The 22,133-nt window shown below is 42.2% G+C and overlaps 1 protein-coding gene across 3 annotated transcripts in view; it reads right to left on the minus strand.

Annotated features, from left to right (window-relative positions):
- TRAF1 (TNF receptor associated factor 1) overlaps nt 1-22,133 on the minus strand; it is a 64,594-nt gene that overhangs the window by 36,250 nt on the left and 6,211 nt on the right. For 2 of the 3 annotated variants that reach the window (XM_073314966.2, XM_073314965.2), the window contains exons 2-6: nt 19,844-20,050; nt 19,131-19,444; nt 15,925-16,000; nt 14,351-14,449; nt 6,037-6,140 (exon numbers count right to left, since the gene is read on the minus strand). In XM_073314966.2, coding sequence (XP_073171067.1) covers nt 6,037-6,140; nt 14,351-14,449; nt 15,925-16,000; nt 19,131-19,354 — 503 coding nt within the window. In that variant the 5' untranslated portion in view covers nt 19,355-19,444; nt 19,844-20,050. Of the gene's footprint in view, nt 1-6,036; nt 6,141-14,350; nt 14,450-15,924; nt 16,001-16,699; nt 16,847-19,130; nt 19,445-19,843; nt 20,051-22,133 lie in introns of those variants that run through there. The other variant, XM_073314970.2, reaches the window with a different exon arrangement.

Genomic DNA, 22,133 nt, shown 5'->3' on the forward strand with positions numbered 1-22,133 from the left:
GGTGGCTGGTATTTTCAGAGAGAAGGGTCAAATTCTTTTAGGAGTTCAAGCAGTTGTTCCAAGAGAGGTTTCCCATATTTATGTTCCCAGCCCTTTAATTTTGTTCATTAAAAATCTCCTTCTTGGACCAAATCCCTCTCTCAGTTATACCCATACAATCTTACTGGAGTCAATGGGGTTTCAGGAGCGTCACCAAGAGCAGAATTTGGTCCTTTGCTTTGTCAGAAAATATTACCAGCTGAATAAAAACAAGAATGAGGAAAAGGGGATTGGGGTTACAAAGCTACGTAAATGTAAACATCACACAGTGTAGTCTTATAATTAGAGCAGCAGACTGGGGGTCAGAACTTCTGGATTCTAATCCAGCTGCTGCCATAGCTTCCTTGTATGATGCCAGGCAAATCACTCAGATCTGTGCATGAAAGGTGCTACATACAAGCTAAGTATTAATATTAATTACTATCGTTGCACATGCAAATGGCTAATTATAACAACGTGGGTATGCAATTACCTGATTTGTGCATGCAGTCATGGTAATTGCATGTGTAACCTTTTAAAAATCAGGCTTCTAATTTTAATAAGATATTTGATGGTGCAAATGTGAAAGTGGCAACACTAGGTTAATGTTTAAACTGATGGCCTTAAAAATAAGGGCCACTTAAGTGAATGGGAGTTTAGGTTGAGAAACAATTGCAGAATTGGCCCCTAATACCATTCAATCTATGCTTCCCGCTTCAATGTGGTGCAAGCTTATTCATAGATGTTCTGTTTTCTGACTGCAAGATAGACAGCATTGCATACCATAGCACTGGCCTTTATGTTACCAAAATTAAATATGGAAACACTGACACAACCAGAACTTGAGTGGTGTGAATGGCTAGTGGCAAAGATCAGTCAATGTTTCCATTATAAACCTCTGTTTTCATAGTTTTAGAACTAGGACCATAAAATTCACATTGGGTTGAAATATGACGCAGAAATTCTCAGCCAGGGTATGAATTACTTTTTAAAGAAAATACGTCTGAGTGTGGCCATTTTTAAGTGGGAGTGCAAAGAAATAGAAGTTAATGGTTTCAGAGGGGAGACCATAATACAGTTGGGTCAATTTCAGTTTCTGAATGAGAGAGAGACAAAAAAACTCAATGTGCTAACACTACTGTATGTCTCTGCTGTATGTTAAGTGAGCCTATTCCCTCTCTTTCGCCTTCATGGTCTGTAAAATATTACACCTTTATCTTAAAAGGCACTGAATTACACAAAGAAACTAAAGATAAGTTTTTGGTACTTTCCAAACTTGAGATATTTCCTCTGGTAAATTTCCCCCACATGAGATCAGTTAACCGAAAACAGGATGTGGCTCACAAAGAGATTAAGATTTGAAGCTTGACTATATTATAGACCCATTACACTGATGTTGGCTTTGCAGGGGCAGTGTATTACTATATAGGGTGGCTTATCAATTTTATATCTAATGGGAAAATGTAATGCAGTGACATATTTTGATTAAGGGTAAAATTTCTATTAGCACTTAAACTACTTAAGACTTTCAATTACCCATAGGTTCCTAAGTGCCTAAATTACTTTTGAAAATGGAATTTAGGCTTATAAGTCACTTTTAGGTGCTTTTGAAAATTTTACTTCAAGTATCTACAACATTTTCTGGGCTAAGAGACCCAGTTTGAATACAGACACAAAATGAATGGGATCTGGATGCCCATTCAGTGCATAGATAGTTTTAAATAAAATGACTGAAAATGTAGGTATGCGGTGGGAGGGACCCTGAAAAATTGTTAAAACTAGAAAAAAACCTCTAAATTAATAAAGTAAGGTCAGTCTCTCAATGAGACGCAATACTTCCAGTAGTTACAGCTGAGGACTCAAAGTCAAGATTCTTGACTGTATTTCCTGTTCTGCCACTGAGTTGTTCCTTAACTTTGAGTACATCACCTTTTTGACTAGCTTTACCCACTTATACAATAGGGGTACTAATAATTTTATACCTACTTTCCAGAAGTGTCATGGGGCTTAACTATAATGTTCGCACTGTGCTTTGTGATTTTCAAATTAAAAGTGCTCTAAAAGAGTAAAGTATTATTGGATACCAATCCAGAGCAAAGTGACAGCTTTGCCACCATCCCATGTCTGGTCTCAGATGCATTCTTTTAGGTTGCTTTTGTTGTCATACCTCTCACTGTACTTACTGGTGGTTTTACCTTTTGTATGTTACATTTACACACTGCGGACCTGGTCCCACTTTGATTGAAGTAGATGGAAAGATTTCCACTAACTTCAATGGAAGGTGGATTGTGCTCTGGCACAGACGTTGGGAATCAATATTTTTCCCTTGATCCACACTCTACCTCTGTATTTTTCCAGTTTATATTTCCTGTGACATACTATTATCCTCAGTTTACTAGTGAAGAAATTAATTTAAGGACCAGCTGTTTGGGAACATCACTTTGGCGCTTGTCAAAAAACGTAAGAAGTGTCCCATGCTGATCTTGTTTTTGTCATTCACTAAAGCAGTTTCCATGATACAAACCAAGGAGTCATCTTAGACAAGAGACAGTCCAAAGACTAAAATGTGCCTCCTTGTCATGATTTGCTCATTAATTTTTGCAAACTACGCTACAGCAGGACAAAAATTAACTGAGAAGAGTACCCAGCTCGCCTCTCTGGTTTTAAGCATCCTGATTATTCAAGCCCTGTCTACTCTAAGGAAATCCACAACAATGTAACTGTATTGCTGTCACTACTTCAGTGCAAACATCTAATGTAGACATACCAAACTGGCATAAAGCTGGGCTTACCCAGTGCAGTTTACTTTGGTCTCTCACTAGATTACGCCATGCTTTACACTGGTACAGCCCATCTACATTAGGGATTTTTGCTGCTGCAACTACAGACTCTAACAAGAAACTGCAGAACTGGAATTAATTTGCAAACTGAACACCATCAAATTAGGCCTGAATAAAGACTGGGAGTGGATGGATCACTACAAAAACTAATACCCTCCTGCTGATACTCACACCTTCTTGTTAACTGTTTGAAATGGGCTATCTTGATTACATTGGCCTCATTAGCACTACAAAAGTGATTTCCACCCCTTCTTCTCAACAGTTGAGAATAGCCAACTTCCACCTTAATTGAATTGGCTCATTAGCATTGCCCCCCCACTTGGTAAGGCAACTCCCATCTTTTCATATGCTGTGTATTTATATCTCTCTGCTGTATTTTCCACTCCATGCAGCTGACGAAATGGGTTTTAGCCCACAAAAGCTTATGTCGAAAGAAATTTGTTTGTCTGTAAGGTACCACAAGGACTCTTCATTATATTACGTTGTTACGTTAACTACATTAATGTGTTTACACCAGTGTGGATTTCCTTAATGTAGACAGGGCCTGATCCAGACTGGAAAATTCTTACCTGCTCATTTCGTATCTAATTGCTTTGGAGGAAACACTGGGGATGTGGCTAGGCCTACCTGCCAGGCTGTCAAAGAGTTCTTCCAAAGCTCCAGAGGTAACACTTGGAAAAACAAACTAAAATTTAACATTGTCTCACTGTGAAACAGATGGCAAAATACGAACGTTCCATCTCTATAGACAACAATTCATTGTTTGCTGTGGAACCCTACATTAATATAGGTTTCAGAGTAGCAGCTGTGTTAGTCTGTATTCGCAAAAAGAAAAGGAGGACTTGTGGCACCTTAGAGACTAACAAATTTATTTGAGCATAAGCTTTCGTGAGCTACAGCTCACTTTGCTCACGAAAGCTTATGCTCAGTAAGCTGTAGCTCACGAAAGCTTATGCTCAAATAAATTTGTTAGTCTCTAAGGTGCCACAAGTCCTCCTTTTCTTTTTGCATTAATATAGGTAAATTTAGTGCCTTTGGTGGGACAGATTAGCGGAAACATTTACAGGAGAAAGGAAACGAGCAGATAAGACATTCCCACTCTCTTACATAATGTCTCCATTAATCCTTACTGAAGGGAAGCAACAAAAAACAAATGGGGTAGAGGGTGAAGGCGGTAATAAACCCAGTGGGACCCTTTATATTTAGCTGACTGGAGCACCCTTGTCCTCAAGGAGGCATCAGTGGATGCTTAAAAGATGAGTTTGTATTCCTTGATGGAAATAGGAAGAGAGAACTATGTTGCAGCCTTGTATCTCTCTTCCACTGGAGTAGCTTTGATGTCATTGGGATTGGTTTTTTGAGATTACAGCTACGCAACAGTGTATCCAGCTCTCAATAGAAGGTTTAAAATGATACTATGAGAGAAATCATGCGTAAACTCACTTAAAATGCATCTAATTGTTTTAAGCAGTATAAGACCCCTGCAGTCATCCAAAGCATGCTGAATTATTTCTTGAAGGAGTTTCTTTTATAAACATTTGTGTATTGTTTAATTTTTAACTAAAGCTCAATAAAAACACCTGAAGTTAAAGTGAATCCACCTGATTCTACTGTCTGCTCGGCAGGGCTGTTTTTACCACACAAGGAGAACAGGATATTGCCCAGGGCAGCAAAGTGTCTAATGACTGTTTATGTGAGTGACAGAGTGCAGACCATCAGGAATGTACACATTGTCCAGTTAGCCTATGGTAGCAACTCCTGTAGGATCACAGCGCCGGGATCTCAGTTCATCAGTAAATAACTCAGCTCACTACAGATTCTCAGCCTGGCTATCTGCAGACCACCCACGGTGTGCAAAGTACTAACTGATGCACTAATCACACAAATTGATTTCCTTGCCCTTTACTTTTCTCAGCTGAAGCATATAAGCAAGACTAAGGGCTATCTACACTGGCAACGCTAAAGAGCTGCCGCAGCTGTGAAAAACCCACATCCATAAGGGGTGTAGCTACCAGGGCTGGGAGCACGGCCTACGCTGGCGCTTTATAGCACTGAAACTTGCTGTGCTCAGGGGGTGTTTTTTCACACCCCGAGTGAGAAAGTTGCAGCGCTGTAAATTGCCAGTGTGGACAAGCCCACACTCACCTCTCCTTGCTTTCTTCAATCAAACCCCAACTTCTGGAAGATGCCACACCCAGATGCTTTGATTCCAATGTTGTAGGATCACTCACACTCTGGTAACTATATATTGTTCTGTGAATAATGGGGACTTAGGAATAGAGCCAAGATTTTCAAACATGACTGCTAACTTGGGGTGCCCAATGTGAGATGCCTTACTGTTGCCTGATTTTCATGAGGCAGGTGCTCAGCACTTTCTGAAAATCCAGCTCCTTTAAAGAGTGTTAAGTTGGGCTCCCAAACCTGAGACACTGACAACAATTTTAAAAATGTTGGACTAGATCTTTATTATTACTATTATTTATAGATCACCTATACGTTCGTGTGGCACTTTCCAAAACACACAGAAAGACAAGGGTGCATCCCTCCGCAGTTTATAATCCAACTCAAATTTCAGTGGCACGTCTACAGTGCTTTCCATAGAAGGATCTCCAAGTGCTTTACAAACACGACTGAAATAAGCTCCACAACACCCTTCGCAATTACTGTTATTATCCCTATTTTACAGATGAGGAAACAGAGGCACAGAGAAGTTAAGTGCATTGCTCAAGGTTGCACAGGAGGACCCTTGCACAACTAGGAACAGAATCTATGTTTTTTTTGCCCTCCCAGTCTACATGATCATGCTTCTTCCCACACATAGGCACAGAGACGTGACTGATGTGAGGAAATCAAAGTCATGAATATTCACAGAGTAAGAGGACTTGAAGGAGGAATTTGAAGGAGAATGTAGGGTGCTTAGTGCTTGCAAAAGAGGAAACTTTTTCAAGCATGGAGTGGCATGGAGAGTAAAAGGGAAAGTGGGAGAAGGTGGGTGTGGAACAAGGCAAATCTGCATCTTGTCTATGTGCAAGCTAACTGTCTCCATGTCTAGATTCTTGAACAAAATCATCTTGTGAGGTCAAGTAACTCGGCATCTTTGTCAATGACAGGCTCAAAAAATACATCATTGTACACAAGTTCCCAGAAGCATCCTCAAAACGCAGCCAAGGAAACAGACCTTGAAACTCCATATGGAACATCTGCATCTCGAACTGGACGGGACACAGAGTATTTGGGAAACGAATGCTTCCGTCTGTTCCAGTTCGGTATCAATGGGTCTTCCTGGAAGAAAGAGAAACACAGACATGTTGCACAGTCTAATGCAGCAATATTTTATCTGTTTAATTAAAAGCGTACCTAACTCTTTCCACTATAATTAACTTTTGCTTCATAGGCTAGGATTGGAATGTCTCACTTGTGAACAAGCTTATGGGAAGGACTGCCCTCTACTGGGGCTGTCTCTTTAGGGAGCTGTTCAGTTCAGAACTAGTGACCAAAGAAGGAGAAATAACAAGCTGCATGTACCAGGTATGAACAGAGTTGTATGAAACTTGCTGGTTTTGGGTCATGGGGATTTGGTTTCAATCCATGTTGGCTCAGACACCCTGCCCTAAATTCAACCTAGTGTAAATCTATTTTCTCCAGCTGAGTTTCATGAGGGATGCATTTGACCTCCTGAGTTTCACTTTGAATTTTGGATGCTAACCCCAGACTCAAAGTGAAAGTTGATTCTGCCAAGTTTCTCCTAGTGTCATGTGGAAACTGTGCCAAATGGTGAATTTCACTCAGCTTTGATGGGAAGCCACAAATGGCACCAAAGTCACTCAAGTGATTCACAGAGAGACTGGCTCAAGTTATTTTTGCATAACCACAAGGTGGGCAAGTTTCATACAGTTTGGGGTTTTCTTACGAAAATGTTGCAGAGCTCTAAATGAGAGAGGGTGCTCTCTATGGTAAAAGGGGCTATGTCTCATCCCTTCCCTGCAGCCACCATCCCCTGAGAGATCCATTCCAGGGGTCAATGTTTCTGTAACAAGAAAATCCCAAAAGCTTTGTTATGAAAAACATAATCTTTACAAGAGGCCACAGGTTCTGGCCCCTCAGAAGGAACCATTCCAAGATGGTAGCTGCCAGCACCTCCTCTCAGATGTCTTTATACGTTCCACAACTGCCAGGAATAACCCCTCCTGCCCCCAGTGGAATAAGGCACAGGAAGGTTAAAGGCCAGCATCAGTAGCCCACGAAAGCTTATGCTCAAATAAATTTGTTAGTCTCTAAGGTGCCACAAGTACTCCTGTTCTTTTTAAAGGATAATAGAATATTTTACATAGTGGTTTCATCACAAAGTGGTAACATTCCCCCCTGTGCAGAGAGTCAGCACAAGACCTAAGTGCTACTTTAGACCACAGCACTGAGCTGAATTTCAGCCAAAGGAGTTCAAATAACTCACAGATTGCACCAGTGAAACACAGCCAGCTCTGCAGCAGACAGCAGTAACCCGCATACAGCTCCCTACAAAACAGTGGAGAACCAGAATACTGGAGCAAACGTCTGTTCTACAGACCAGACTATGCTTCTGTAGTCTTACCTGAAGTACCTATTCTCACACACATACACAGGAGAGCCTGAAACATAATCACTAACATTAGTCATGCAGCTAGAACAAACAGCATCTAATATTCTGTTCCTGCTTCTTGTCTCTGCATGAACAGGCTGGAAGTGTTATAAAGGTAGCATGCACAGAACCACCAGTGGATCACCTTGGATTGTTCTCTAGCAACCTCTCTTATTTCACTGTAAAATACAACACTGATTTTACCAAAAGGGAGAAGAATAAAAAATTAAAAAGAGGGAGGTGAGTAGGTGATTCATTATTTATTGCAGGGACTTGGGCAGCAGAAAAGTTATATAGTCACAGAACTACTGGAATTTGCCCAACTATCTAAACCCTATTTCTTTCACAAGTCATCAAATCCTCTTTACAGGGACATCCTCTGAATCACATGATACTTTATGCTACTGTATGACCATGCAGGAAATTGAGCTATCCGGGAGGAAACCCAGAGCAGCATGTTTGGTGAAGTCTTGCACATGCAGTTGTACAATGTCAGGCAAAGAATTAAGAGCTTTGGGAAGTGGACATATTTTCCTGAAGTAATGCCCATTATGGATTTTGGCTTTTGCAGCCACAGCCTCATGAGGAGACAGGGAAGGAAGAGGGGCTGCAGCACTCAAGTGATTGTGTCTTGGACACTGTGGCTATATAGAACAAAGACAGGCAAAATTCCACAGGGAACACTGGAGGCTCCTGTGTTTAAAGGAGTAGCATGTGCTTCCTCCAGTTAACTGCTGCCTAACTCCAGCTGGTATAAGAAAGGAGAGGGGCTTTATGCACACCCTTCTCCTGGTTGGTCATTTCCCTGAGGGCCAGTTGCACAACTAGGCTCCTTGCTCAGCCCCAAGCAGTGTGCTAGGGCTAGAGTCATCCCTGAGGTGGTGCAGAAACTAGTAGGAGTTACAGTGGGAAATGTTGAGAACAAGTGCAGCCTAGGCAGTAAGATGCCCAGAGGTTGGATTACCGATGCAGCTTTGTGGAGTTGAACCTCTGACCTTGCCCCCTATAACACCATTGTCCTAGTTACAGATGTTTTAGCATGAGCAGTATTCAGTGTGCTGTGGAGTTTCCAGTCACTGAAATTTATTGATTGGCTACAGGAGTCTTTTGGCCAGCAGACGACAAACATTACTAATCTCTCTCTTATATTTACACTGGCGCAAGGCCAAGGTCTTCAGAGATTGTGATGATAAAGGGGGTTCATGTAGTGGGGGAGAATAGTGTAGTCAGCTGATAAATACCAAGGTGATAAATGGTTATAAATACCACAGATGGATAGTTAGTAGGACACAGCTATGAATAGCTAGTACAGACACAAGGCAGAGGAGGCAACCGCTAGGAATGGGAGGGCAAAAGTGACATACAAAGGGGAGATCAGAAACAATTGGAAGCAGTAGGTCATGGCTGTACTTTAGCTGATTCCAAACTCAGAAAGCAAGCTGAATGCGCTTACCCTGAAGAGCTGCCTCTGTCACACATATATACAAAAGAATCATGGTGCATTGTTCTGGTTTTGCATTGACAAATAGCCTGGAGAAATAGACACCGATGAAAAGGTGACCAGACATCCCGTTTTTAAAGGGACAGTCCTGTATTTAAGCCCTCCTGTAGGTGTCCCAACCTTTTCTTAAAAATGGGCAAACTGTCTCGTATTTTCTGTCTCCCTCCTCCCCCATCACTACTGGTGGGTCTTGCTGCTGACTGGATCCCTGCTCGCCAGCCACCTGTGATGAGTGGCGGGGTCCAGTTGTCGACAATGAGGATTGGTGTGCAAGGCTGGTGGTGGGGCGAAGCTGCAGCACGCGGAGCTGGCCGCTTCTTGTGCTGGTCCCTCAGTGTAGCCTCTGCTGCGTGCTGGCTCTTGGCCAGCATGGCTCTGCCCCCGCATCCCATTTCCTGCCGGCACTGGCTGGGCGCTGCAAGCTGCGGTGGCTGTGAGTGTGGGCTGGTGCAGTGGCTGGTCACCTCTGCTGCCCACCCATCAGCCTTTTACATGCTTCCCTCCTCTCCCTGCTTTGCCCCTTCACTCCCGCCCCATTCCCAATGCTCCTCCATATCCCCCCAGCGGGGTGCGTCCTGCTCCCAGTTCTGCGTGGAGAATCAGCCCCTGGTCAGAACGCTCAACTCACCAACAGCCTGGCCGGGCAAGCTCCTTCCTTCCACCACTGCCTCTGGCTGGGCCGGCACCCTGGGAAAGCCCAAGACCCTCCAGCTCAGGGCACTGGCCAGGAGGAGCCAAGCTCTGCATGTGCCAAAACCCCACACAGCGCTGGCTCTCTGCCCCTCACCTAAGCTCTGGAGTGGCGGGCGGGGGCGGGAAGTGATTTCCAGTCTGTTCACACCCTGACCTTGCAGGCTCCACAGCAGCCCCCTGGGCAGAGGCTTAGCACCTTCTTCATCCGCCCCTACAGTCAGATTCCCTTGGCCCTGGTGCAAAACGCATCCTTAGGACTTAACCCATTCCTGCCTGCGCTGTAGTTGGGGGACAGGTGGCAGCAGGGTTATGTCGGTGGCCAGCAGCAGCCTGGAGGTGTTAGCTGCCTATTGACACTGTGCGGTCAGGAAGGGACAAGATGCTTCCAGTCACAGGGAGCAGAGAGGGTGGGAAGACATGAGTTCTGCAAAGACTTGGGCCAGGTCATCCCTTCCTTGCTCCTGTGGCTGGAAGCAGCTCCTGTCCCTTTCCTCCTGCACAGTGCTGAAAGGCTGCTGCTGGCCACATTCTGGTATCAACCCTAGCAGAAATTTGGGGAGGGGGAACATGTGACCCTGCGTGGCCCCCCCAACATGTTGCCTTGGGAAGACGTGGCAGCATGTACCAGGAGAGGCGGGTCCATCCCCGGAGCTCAGCCAGGCATGGGGGGCAGAGAGCATCAGGCAGGGTGGGGCGGGTCGGTCAGTCACCCCCCATGTGAGAGAGATGTACGGAAGTGTGTATGTCACCTCTCGCTGTGTGAACCCTAAAGCCTTAAAGATAAGAAGGTAAATAAAAAGGATCCAGCTATACAGTATTTCTTTTTAACAGGGGCTCAGTCAACTTGATGTTAATTTGAACGTTCGTACTGCATAGTTCTGATTGATTGCCGCTGAAGTCATTTGAAGGAGTACTTTTACTGGGTGTCCCATATTCAGCATAGGGAAATATGGTCACCCTACTCTTAATTCCAGATGGTCTCAGATTCCTTTTGATTCATCAGAACAAAATAAAAATAATATGGTAGCTTAGACTTGAATGCTACTGTCTCAGACAAGCAATTTTATCCTTTAACTAGCACTTGGTCATGACATATATTTCAAGATCAGTCAAGAAGGAATGACAATAGTTATGTAAAGATAGGCTAGTTTAAGAAGGAGTGACTGTTAACTTGCAAATCAGATCACATACTTTTCTTTTGTTATTGCAGGAGATTCTGTAATTCAAAAAAAGTTCTGATATGGTACTGTGCTAATCCTAATTTGATCTGTGGAGGAGCCAGAAAGAGGTTAAATATACGAATACTTTCTGCAGTGCTGCATGAGCAAAGGCTAAAAGAGTGGGAGGAAGTTTGGCAAATTGTCCCTGATTTGTCATAGTAGCTAGACCCAGCAGAGTATCACTCATGAATATACCATGGAGTTTCATATGTGTCTGTGCACAAGTTGGTGGACTTTGGTGTGGTCAATTGTATATTAACTCGGGGTCAACTAGATGAACTTGTTGCATGTGCCAGTATGAAAACCTGTCAGAATGAATTATCTGTTTAATAAGTCATTAAAATACAAATGGTGAAGTTCTAAAAAAGAAAAAAAAAAAGAGATATAAAAATGAGGACTTAGAGGCTTATGTTGTATTAACCCTTAGAGATATTATTACCTCAGTGATTCAGCAAATTCAAGCCTAACATATCTGCCAAGAGAGTTCAGTGTGAACCAGTTTAGAAAGGTCTAAATAGACAAATGGAAAAAGTTTTCACTCTTAAGCTATCTTGGAAATATATAAAATGAGGATTTTAAAACAAATGGCCCAAATTCTGCTCTTTCTTATAACCTCATTATCTTCAATGGGACCCTTTGTTTACAGAGATCAGTGCACATCACCATATGCACCTTTTTTTTAATTTTAGAAACCAGCTTGACTTTAATGTGCTGGTATAGTGGGGCATGATTTTTAGAAAAATCCTGCTTATACAGCATCCTAGTCATCCTGCCAAGTTTGGTGGAATCAAGTCTAGTCATTTGCTTTCTAGCAGAGGCGAGAAGAAATTTTGACTAATTTATACAGCTTTCCGGGCACAGTGCACTACATGTAATACGTAGGCAGACTGGCAATCATGCATGTGGAGGTTGGCACTTGGGCAGAGTACGAAACTGTCACGTTCAAATGCCTGTTTCTTTGGAACCACTACAGCTGGGATTCAGAGTCTGAAACATCTGGAGACTTCCGGTGGCACCTTAAAGACTAACAGATTTATTAGGGCATAAGCTTTTGTGGGTAAAAAACACACTTCAAGTTTTTTACCCACAAAAGCTTATGCCCAAATAAATCTGGTGGGACCTGGCTGCAGGGCAGACAGCCCGAGCCCCAGGGAGAGCGGGGCAGGGCAGTTGGGGCTGGCAGCCCGAGCCCTGCCCCCGTGAGTGGGGGAGCCGGTAGCCTGAACCCCAGCGCTCTGCACGGGACTGACAGCCCAAGCCCCAGTGAGAGCGGGGCCAGGCAGTTTGGGCTGGCAGCCTGAGCCCTGCCCCTGTCAGCAGGAGAGCCGGCAGCCCAAACCCCAGCGCTCTGCACAGGGCTGGCAGCCCGAGCCCCAGGGAGAGCGGGGTCGGGCAGTTGGGGCTGGTAGCCCGAGCCCTGGCAGTCAGTGGGACCTGCAGCCCAAGCTCAGTGGAGCTCAGTTGACCTGAGCGGTCAAAGGGGTCCAGAAGCAGGAGCCCCATGGAGCGCGGAGGAAATTTAAACTTAAATCCTGGGAAATATTCATTTTTAGGAGGATTTTTAGGTTCACGAGATTTCACAATTTAGTGAATGGGGTTCGCAGGCTGTTAAAGTTTGGGAACCACTGCACTATCGGATTATGTTGGCATAATACATCTCTGTAGCTATGCTGCTATATTCCACATAGTGTAGGCATAGCCTAAAAGTCACTGGGAATAGCTGGGGATCAGAATCTCTTGGGATAAGGTCATAATAAGTGTCTGAAGTCACTCAGCCTTCCTCTTCTAGTTTAATGAGCTGGAGACTATGGAAATTTTCTTATGTAATTTTCTCATTTTGAATGCGTGAAGAGATGCATGCTAGTTCCCCCGCACTACATGGAGCCTGAAGATGACGACACTTCTTGCTGGGAAGGTAACTTCCCCTAGATTTGCAACGTTTCAGATGTGTGCTTTTTTAAATGGCTCACTGGCTTTACTATGCATTTAGAGCGAAAATTCTGGGTAAAAACAGAAAGCTACCAAGATTAGCACTTTTAAAAAGTCAATGCTGGACAATTATATTAATCCTGAAGGGGTAGCAGATCTATAAACTCGGGGGTACAATTTTCAAAAGGGCCTAAGGGTATGTCTACACTGCAGTGAAATAACCACAACTAACCTGTGTCAGCTGACTGAGGCTCGCAGGGCTGTAAAATTGCAGTGTAGAGGTTCAGCCTTGTGGGGTCCCAGAGATCAGGCTCCAGCTCAAGCCCAAATGTCTACACCACAATTAAATAGGCCCATAGCCCAAGCCCCCGGAGCCTGGGTCAGCTGAGATGGGCCAGCTGCAGGAGTTTAACTGCACTGTAGACATGCTTTAGTGTCTTAGGAGATTAAGTTTTATTGAAAGGCAAGAGGATTTAGGCTCCTAAGTGCATATGTCACTTTTGGAAACAAGACTTCAGTTCTAATGTCAGGTGCTTTTGAAAACTTTGCCGCAAGTTTCATTTCAGAAATTAGACTTGCGAACAGGACCACAGAATCCAACTAATGCTCAGCCAGGAAGGCCATATTTGTTACCATAGTTTCAGCTATCTTAAAGCTGCTCAGAAGTTCCAAATTCCCTCAGCTGTAGATGCTTTTTATTAGCACATCAGCATTAAGACTGTATTGATTTGCTGATTCTTAAAATAAATTAGTTGCCATTTTCCTGAGTCTGTTTGAAATAAAGAGGAAATGGCTTTAGGCAGTCATCTATTGTTTTTTCCCATTCCTTCCTTCCTTTTGTTCAGGGAAGCAGTGTAGTTCAGTGGATAGGATGCCCGATTGGGAATCAGGAGACTGGTTAATTTCCCAGCTCTGCCAGTGACCTACTGTGTGACCTTGGGAAAAAAATCACTTAATTGCTCTATGCCTCAGTTTCTTCACCTGCAAAATGCAGATAATAATTCTTTCCAATCTTTTTAAGATCTATAGATTTTGCCAAAAGATTCATGAACACAGTCATGGGGTAGTGTTGTGAGGATGGGGGCTGCCAGGTTAAATGCTATGTACATGACAAATCCTGCCCTTGCGGGCGGGGGAGGGGATGTACAATGCTGAACCTTATGCAAGGATCATTGTGCACAATGGAGCTGTGTTCTGTGACAGTCATTATGCTCCAGCATATAGACTTTTGGTCATGGGGCCAGAGGTTCTAATGCTCCATATTCCCCTTGCAGAGATGATCTAGAGGAGCTGTAGGAAGCCACTGCAACCCTGAAGTTTCAATAGAGGCCATGAATGGGCTTTGAGGGAGGATTTCTTTCCCTTGGCCCTGACAGAACTCTCCAATGCCCAACTTACCGTATTTGGCCCTGCTGTATATACATTTGGTTAGAAGATTCTGTTGCAAACAAGTTCTTGCTCTTACAAAGTCACTTCTCATAATCTATATCCTTATTTCTGACATGGCCCTTTCTTGACTTTAACAATCACTTACCTCATCTGGGTCCAGTGGTCCAGACTGAAGAAAACCCTCTCTCAGACCCTTGATTGTAAGTCTTTCAATCTCCTTGCTCATGACTTCATCTGGTTTTATCTGTAGTACAGTATGATAATTGAAATTGATAAAGAGAATGATGTAGAATATAACATTATATATGATCTGACTGCAATTTACATTGTGCAACCAGAATACTCAGAGGCAGGCACACAGAGCTTCAGAAATAGGGACCATGCAGGTGAGGAGTGAGAAAACTTTTTAGCAATAAGAAAAACGAATAACTGGTCTTGTGTTTTCAGGACAGCCTCAGCATAATCATGCTATTTAGTTCTTTCAACATAATATCGTGTTAGCAATCTTAATCACTAGCATGTATTTTTGCTTAGAATGCAAATGCATCAAGAACATTTGTGTTATCAGTACCCATGAAATGTGCTGGGCTAAGTAAAGTGTAGTCTTCTAAAATTTTTAAGAGATATTTTGTATTGTATTTGAGATTTATGTAATTATCTCAAAAAACTGAAAATCTATCAAACGATACTACACCTTCCATCTGTGGATCTCAAAGCACTTTACAAAAAATCATCAATTCAGCCTCACAGCACCCTGTAAATTAGGTAAACATTGTTACCCCCATTGTAGAGAGGGGGAAACAGAGATGGAGATTTTTATAGTGACTTGCCCAGGGTCAAACAGCAAGTCTGTTGGCAGAGCTAGGAATAGAATCCTGATCACCCCAACCCAGTACTGCAACCACAATACTGTTGTAACTTTCCTATATAACATGATAAACCGTGCAAGATCATCAAAGCTTGTCATCGTCATATTGAATCCACATAAGCTGTTCTTTCAGTGTACCAGACATTTACATGCATAATTCCTAATACGGATAATTTGGCTTATTCATGTATCTCTGCCACAAATTTGAGGAGAAAAGGTGAATTAGTGTGCTGATTGAAATGTTCAACATTATCTGTTTCCAGGAGACGACAGCTATATTTAATATATACTTTCTTAGCACATTACACAATGGAGGTTCCACTTACTACCACCAGGGCTGAATTTGGCCCAGTGATCTTAGTCCACTGCAGAGCTTACCTACAATGCAAGTTAAGGCCAGAACCTGTAGTTTACTGATATTTTAGCTGTGTGCACCCAGTCATAATGTTATTTGAATACAGCATGTGGTGCTTTTCATATATTAATTTCAATATGCTTTATACACATTATCTATGTTGCTGTGTTAGAAGGGATGGCTGAGTCGGTGTTTCTGAGGCTTTAAAATCAGACGTGAGAAGAAGAAAGAAGAGTAAGGTGTCTGAGCATAGTCATCATCACCCATATGAGAGAAATAAGTCTCTAAAACCCAGCTACAGTCACACAGCAACACATTAAACACTGCAGAAATAGAAAAGGAGTGTTCAAAGGCAGACTGTTTAGACAACCCCATCAAATATTTTATTGCAATTCTCTCTGCCATTTGAGTTTATATCCTAGTATTATTGGGATATAGAGTTTTCTTCTTATGTTTCTTAAAAAAGCTTTGGGGATTAATGAGCAAAATTACTCACAGAGCCGAAGTTAAAAATTGCATCATCAGTGACTATTTTCTCTCCACACAGTAAACACTCTGGATCAGGGACGTTTCTGAGAGGGAAAAAAAAGCAATTTTAAAAGTAAAACTCTTGGAAATGTCATTGCATTTGGGCAGCTAGTCAATTAAAACTAAAAACTCATATAAATTCATACTTTGGGCCACATTCTCCTCTCAGTTTTATTGGCGAATCAACTGGGTTGCACGAGCACTAGTGAGAAGGGAATCTGGCCCTTTGCCTACCACCGCTGAGGGGAAAATTCAAGCCTGATAATTACCGTAAATTATTCTAGAGATTGTTTGGGTCCACTCTGCCTTAGAGCACAACTAATGCAGTGTACAGACCAGGCATGATTTGGAACTGTTTGCAACAACCAAGCGAAGCATTACAAATATATATTAGCGACAGTTTAGCATCCGTGGAAAGGAAGTGGAACGGTAGCCCTGGAGAACAAAGTCCTCTGTTTATCCATAGCACAGGGATAGCATGGGCACTACAACGTTCTCCACACAGTCATGCAAATATGCGTCTATCCTAGCACAAAGGGATAACCTCTGGGGTGCGGAGTCAGGCTGCCTTCGTGCCTCTTCAATCCCAGCCTCTCTGCTGAGACTGAGGAGGAGGCCATTTAATGTCAGTTCTGACAGTGGTTTTTAGAATGTGGACATCTGTCTGGAAACTGGACGGAGTCCCAGACTTGTTTTGCACACCATCAAGCAGCCATTACATGATAAATGCATTTGATAACTACCAGCCTGGATATGAAGGGTGACCCAGAGGTGAAATCTTCTATTACTAGTCCATTCAACCTTTCAGTTCCCCAAGGTAAGGGTTGGCATTGGTATGCATATGGGACATGTGGGAAGATGAGACTCTAGTCATCCTTTCCTTTTCTTGGGTCTCCCACAAAAGTACCATCAAACTTTCTTAAGAAGGAAAAATATCTTGTCTTTGCTCAGAAAGCAAGGCATTAAAAACAAATCACTAAACAGCTCCCCCTGGGCCAAAAAAGTGTCTGTGATTTTATGTGCAGCAGAGATGCTGAAGAATAAGTTTCTCATTCTTCATGACCAGAATATCTCCACTTATGCCTACAGAAGTCTGGACTGCTGTCTAAGCATTCACACCCTTGGTGGTGCCAAGAAGCCATAAATTCTACCAGATTTAGCAGGCAGCTAACAAACCAGGTTTTTCATGGCCATTCCAGATTTGGGTTCTAGCCATGCTGAGCAGAAATTAATAAGCTGTATCACGAATTTTCTGACCCCTGTGGTATCCACCATGAGACATAGAAACATGAGAAGGTTGGAAAACTGTATCCTGTACAACAGAATTGCCTCATACGCAAGTCAATGATCACCTTTCAGTTCATTGTTGATTGGTTATGTGTCCTGTTGTCACTATCATTTACAAGACCACCTGATAAATTAATACTTGGGTTCTAAGAGCCCCTGATCCTCCTTTTCAGAGTTCTGGTGTTTGCTTGGAGGTTTCTGAGAAAAGTTTTTCCACCTATAACAAGGCTTTGAAAACTGCAGTTATCCATTTTTAGGCCATTTTTGCCATTTCAAACAACACAATCGAGCTCCTCTAAGAGACTGAACCTGACCCATCGTGGAATCTTCACAATGTTTCTGTCTCTCTGAAAAAGATGCCAATGCAATTAAAATGAAGAATATATAGTACAGCATGCTCTTTGGATCCAGTTTCCCTTTTGGTTACACAGGTACAATCCCACTGACTTCATGTGATCTATGTGAAATTCACAGGGGCGGGTGAGGGGAAGTCATATACAGCTCTTAAAGCTGCAGAATGAGTTAAATATATTCAGCAAATGACAATGCAAGGCATGGAAATAAGAGCTGTATATGACTTCCCCTCACCCGCCCCAGTGAATTTCACATAGATCACATGAAGTCAGTGGGATTGTACCTGTGTAACCAAAAGGGAAACTGGGGGCACAGAGCATGCTGTCCTATATATTCTTCATTTTAATTGCATTCTCTGGCCAGAAAACAGATACTGGGTGGTGAGGGGGTGGGGCGGAGAAAGATTTTCTCTGGCTCCCCTTAATCCCCACCTCTTCCCTTATATAAATCACTGGTTTACTATTGTTATTAGACAGAATTAGAATTGAAACCCTAGATCCAAACACACACGCCAACTTTGTCCAAATTTGAACTGTGTTTGAGGCCCCTTTCTATAGCACCATCCCAAGACTGAACCTGACTGCCAAAACAAAATGACATCTTTGCATTCTATAACCTGTAATCAGACAGTGAACAATTTAAAACGAGACTGACTTAAATGGGTCAGTGAAAAACAACAAGGAAATAAGGGGAATGCGATATTGTGAGAAGCCACATATTTAGGCTTTGAGTAACAAAAATTCTATATTTTGGACATTCTAGTGAGGTGGTCATATTTGAAAACTGGGGCTGCAATCTAATCAAACAGGAATATTTGCTTTGGAAAGAAGTATAGATAATGATGCAATTTTTCATGTAAATAGAAATTAAAAAAGAAAAATCCCCAGTCTTGATCAAGTCATGGTCTTTGCTTCATACTAATGAGATATTTTAATCATATTTATGTAAATACCAATTCCCGAGATGTAACAAATTTAAAATACAATATTCATTCTCTTTCCCTCTCTCCAAGTATGGACCTCAAAAATAAAAAGTAATATTAAAACCCCACAATCTTCTATAATAATTTGTACACATGAAGATTGTATTAAAATACTCTATTCAATATTTATGTAGGCTGAGATTTTGAAAAATACTCAAGTCTCATTGGCTGTCAGCCTGAATGAAAGCCAATGGAAGTTGTGCTCCTAAATCATCTGGACAATTGTCAAAATCCCATCCTGAATCAATATCCAGTTCAAAGCATGGCATCATCTAACCCCTTACGGGATGCTGAGAAATATAAAGTGGTATCTTAATAAAAAAAAACTACCAACATAACCATAACCAACCCATAACTCTCACTCACATGAGTAGTTCTCAAGTATAAGGATCACTTCAATGAGATGAGATTTGTATGACAGGGCTCTGATATCATATCTTTTTTTCAGACAGTTTTGCAGATATTGGATCTAGTTCCAGGTCAGTTTTGCTCATGAGGGCCGTAGTGACACTACCTAATCGCAGTTACTACGTTCAGTATAATAGGATTACCTTAATAACCATTCAACGCAGGACATGCAGTAGCTGTGACCACATGGCACCTGTGCTGGATTCTCCAGAAACATTTTGCATAGAGGACAAATATATTTAGAGGAAACATCAGCCATATACTTCTCCAGAGCCTCTCCAGAAGCAGGTGAGCTACTCATAGCTGATGTATCAATTCCTGATGCGAAATCCTCCAAATGCTGGGGCTCTACAGTGTGTTCTGCCATGAAGATGGTCTAAAGGCTTCAGTCTAAAGCTGTTCCCATTATTCGTATACAAACTTCCATCTAAAAACTTCAGACTCGTACGTGATAATTCTGAGAATGCAGAAAAGAATACATGAAAGTGTGTTTTGGGGGTGTTTTTCCCCCTCTGAATTCCTTATTGTAATGATGAACTGCAGTCAGTCAATCAATCAATCTAAAGTATAAGCACTCAGAGAGGAGAAAATATTTCTGGATTACAGTGGGAGCCTGATTATCTAAACTAATTTGATAATGGGCCATTTAAGTATAAGATATATTTGGAAAAATCAATAATATACTGTGGAATTTTACCATGGATAAGGCTGCTGTACTATTTTGACCAAAACTGAGGTGTGAAACACTTTTCACTCCTCAGGGCTTGTCTACACTACCGTGCAGGGTCGATCTAAGATACGCAACTTCAGCTATGTGAATAGCGTAGCTGAAGTCAACGTACTTATATCTACTTACCGCGGTGTCTTCACTGCAGTAAGTCGACAGTTGACATTCTCCCAATGACTCCGCTTACGCTTCTCATTCTGATGGAGTACCAGAGTCGACGGTACAGCACTCAGTGGTCGATTTATCGCTTCTCTACTGGACACAATAAATTGACCCCTGTTGGATCGATCGCTGCCCGCCGATCAGGCGGGTAGTGTAGACAAGCCCTACGTCATGCTAAAAGAATAAAGAAGAGACATAGTTGGGTAAGAACAAGGCTTAAAAAAATGTTTTCCTTGTGAAAGGGGCAGCATCATGTTGATTTAGGACCCAAATTTCACTTTTATAAAGACAAGATTTCACAAAATCTAAAAGTCAATAGAAATATTTCCGTTTTTTTTTAAATTTCAACCAATGAAAAATGTGCATTATTTTAATGCATGACCATTCAGAAAGTGAAACGGATTTGTCTGGTCTATTTTATGGGCGGAACAGCATTCTACAAATAAACAAATCAACAGGAATGAAGAAAAAGTAAATGCTTTCATTTTTTCATTCTTAATCATCTAAATTATTTCATAATACAGGTCATGATTTTACAATTTTTATTTGCAATCCAACAGTGCCCTTTTATTAATATTTTTTAAAATGAAGGGATACAGCTCTGAGGTTTAATGGATAGAGTACAAGGGTGGAAATCAGAAGGGGATTGTGTTCCCAGTTCCACCACACACTTATTCCTTGACCTTTTGTAAATTACTTCATCTCCTCAAGTCAGATTTTTAAAAAAGTGTTTAAGTGCCTAAAGATGCAGACAGGAGTCTAGACACTTATCTCCCATTGATTTTAATGGGAATTAAGCATCTGGACACTTTTTAAAATCCCATTAGGCATCTGCATTTTTAGGCACCTGAATGCCTTTCAGAATCTGACCCCTAGTGCTCAGTTTCCTCAGGTGTTAAATGGGATTGATAATGCTCACCTACCTTTGCGAAGCGTTTTGACACCTATGGATGAGAAGTCTTCTATAAGGATTATTATTAGTGGTATTCATTTTATAAAGAAAAGACATTTTCACCAGTAGAGAAGCCAGAAACTCAAGAATGAACATTGTCTAAGTGGTGACAGCACTTCTAAACAACAAACACCACAGTTACAGAAAGAGCTACGCTCAGCATTTACACATTGGCATCTCACCCTATAAACTTGCTGATTGTAGAGACTAGAGCCTCAGACAAGCCTTTAAGGGTATGTCTACGCAGCACGTAAACACCCATGGCTGGCCCGTCAGCTGACTCTGGCTCGTGGGGGTCAGGCTGCGGGGCTGTAAAATTGCAGTGTAGATGTCGGGGCTTGGGCTGGAGCCCAGGCTCTGGGACCCTCCCGCCTCACAGGGTCTCAGAGCTTGGACTCCAGCTCGAGCCCGAATGTCAAGCACAATTTTACAGTCCTGCAGCCTGAGCCTGTCAGCTGACACGGGGCAGCTGCAGATGTTTAATTGAAGAGTAGACATACCCTACGTCTGGCTCAGGATTCTTCTTCAACATAACTCCTCCAGTGATAGCCTTGGAGGGCACGAGCCCCTCGGGCAGAATAGCAAAAAGCAAAACTAAAGACTCATAAGGTGGCTCCTTCAGTTTTAGCAGCGGGCTGCACTTCCACTGCTCTGGATTTTGTTTGACTGTTTCTCAGTTCCTGTATCTATCTCAGACAGTTGATATCATTTCAGGTGTCATTTTCCTTGCCAGCTACTTTTCTAGGTTCACACACTCCCTTTTGTAAGAATGTTACACCATCCATTCTTATTTTCTAAATATAAAGGCTTCATGTGTTTTTTGAGAATATGATCCTTATTACCCCATCCAGCTATAAATATTAAGGGCCAAATCCTCAACTGGTATAAATCAATATAGCTCAATTCAAGTCAATAAGGTATTATCCAAAGCTCTAGGCACTGTTGTACCACCGATCAAGACCTCTGTGGGTTTTCGGTCAATTTTTTTTACTGCAAGACCAGCAATTTTGACAAATTCACATTGCTGTTATTGGCAGGATGTACACAGCAGTAAAAGGCTTTTGAAGTGAGCTGACTTTGTATAAAATTAAAACCACAGAACAACCTAATTTGCTGAAATATCATTAAGTGTCTGTGCTAAACCCACAAAAGCCAGGAAACTCTAAGATGAAAGAGGAAAACTACCGATAGACCATGCTTTAAATCACGCATCATGCCCAGCTCAAGCAATACTTACAACCAGGAATATTACCCAGTGCTCAAGACTTCTGCAACACCTGCTCATAAAAGGATTAAGTAAAGACA

This window comes from Lepidochelys kempii, chromosome 16, assembly GCF_965140285.1.
Source record: "Lepidochelys kempii isolate rLepKem1 chromosome 16, rLepKem1.hap1, whole genome shotgun sequence".
NCBI lineage: Eukaryota > Metazoa > Chordata > Testudines > Cheloniidae > Lepidochelys > Lepidochelys kempii.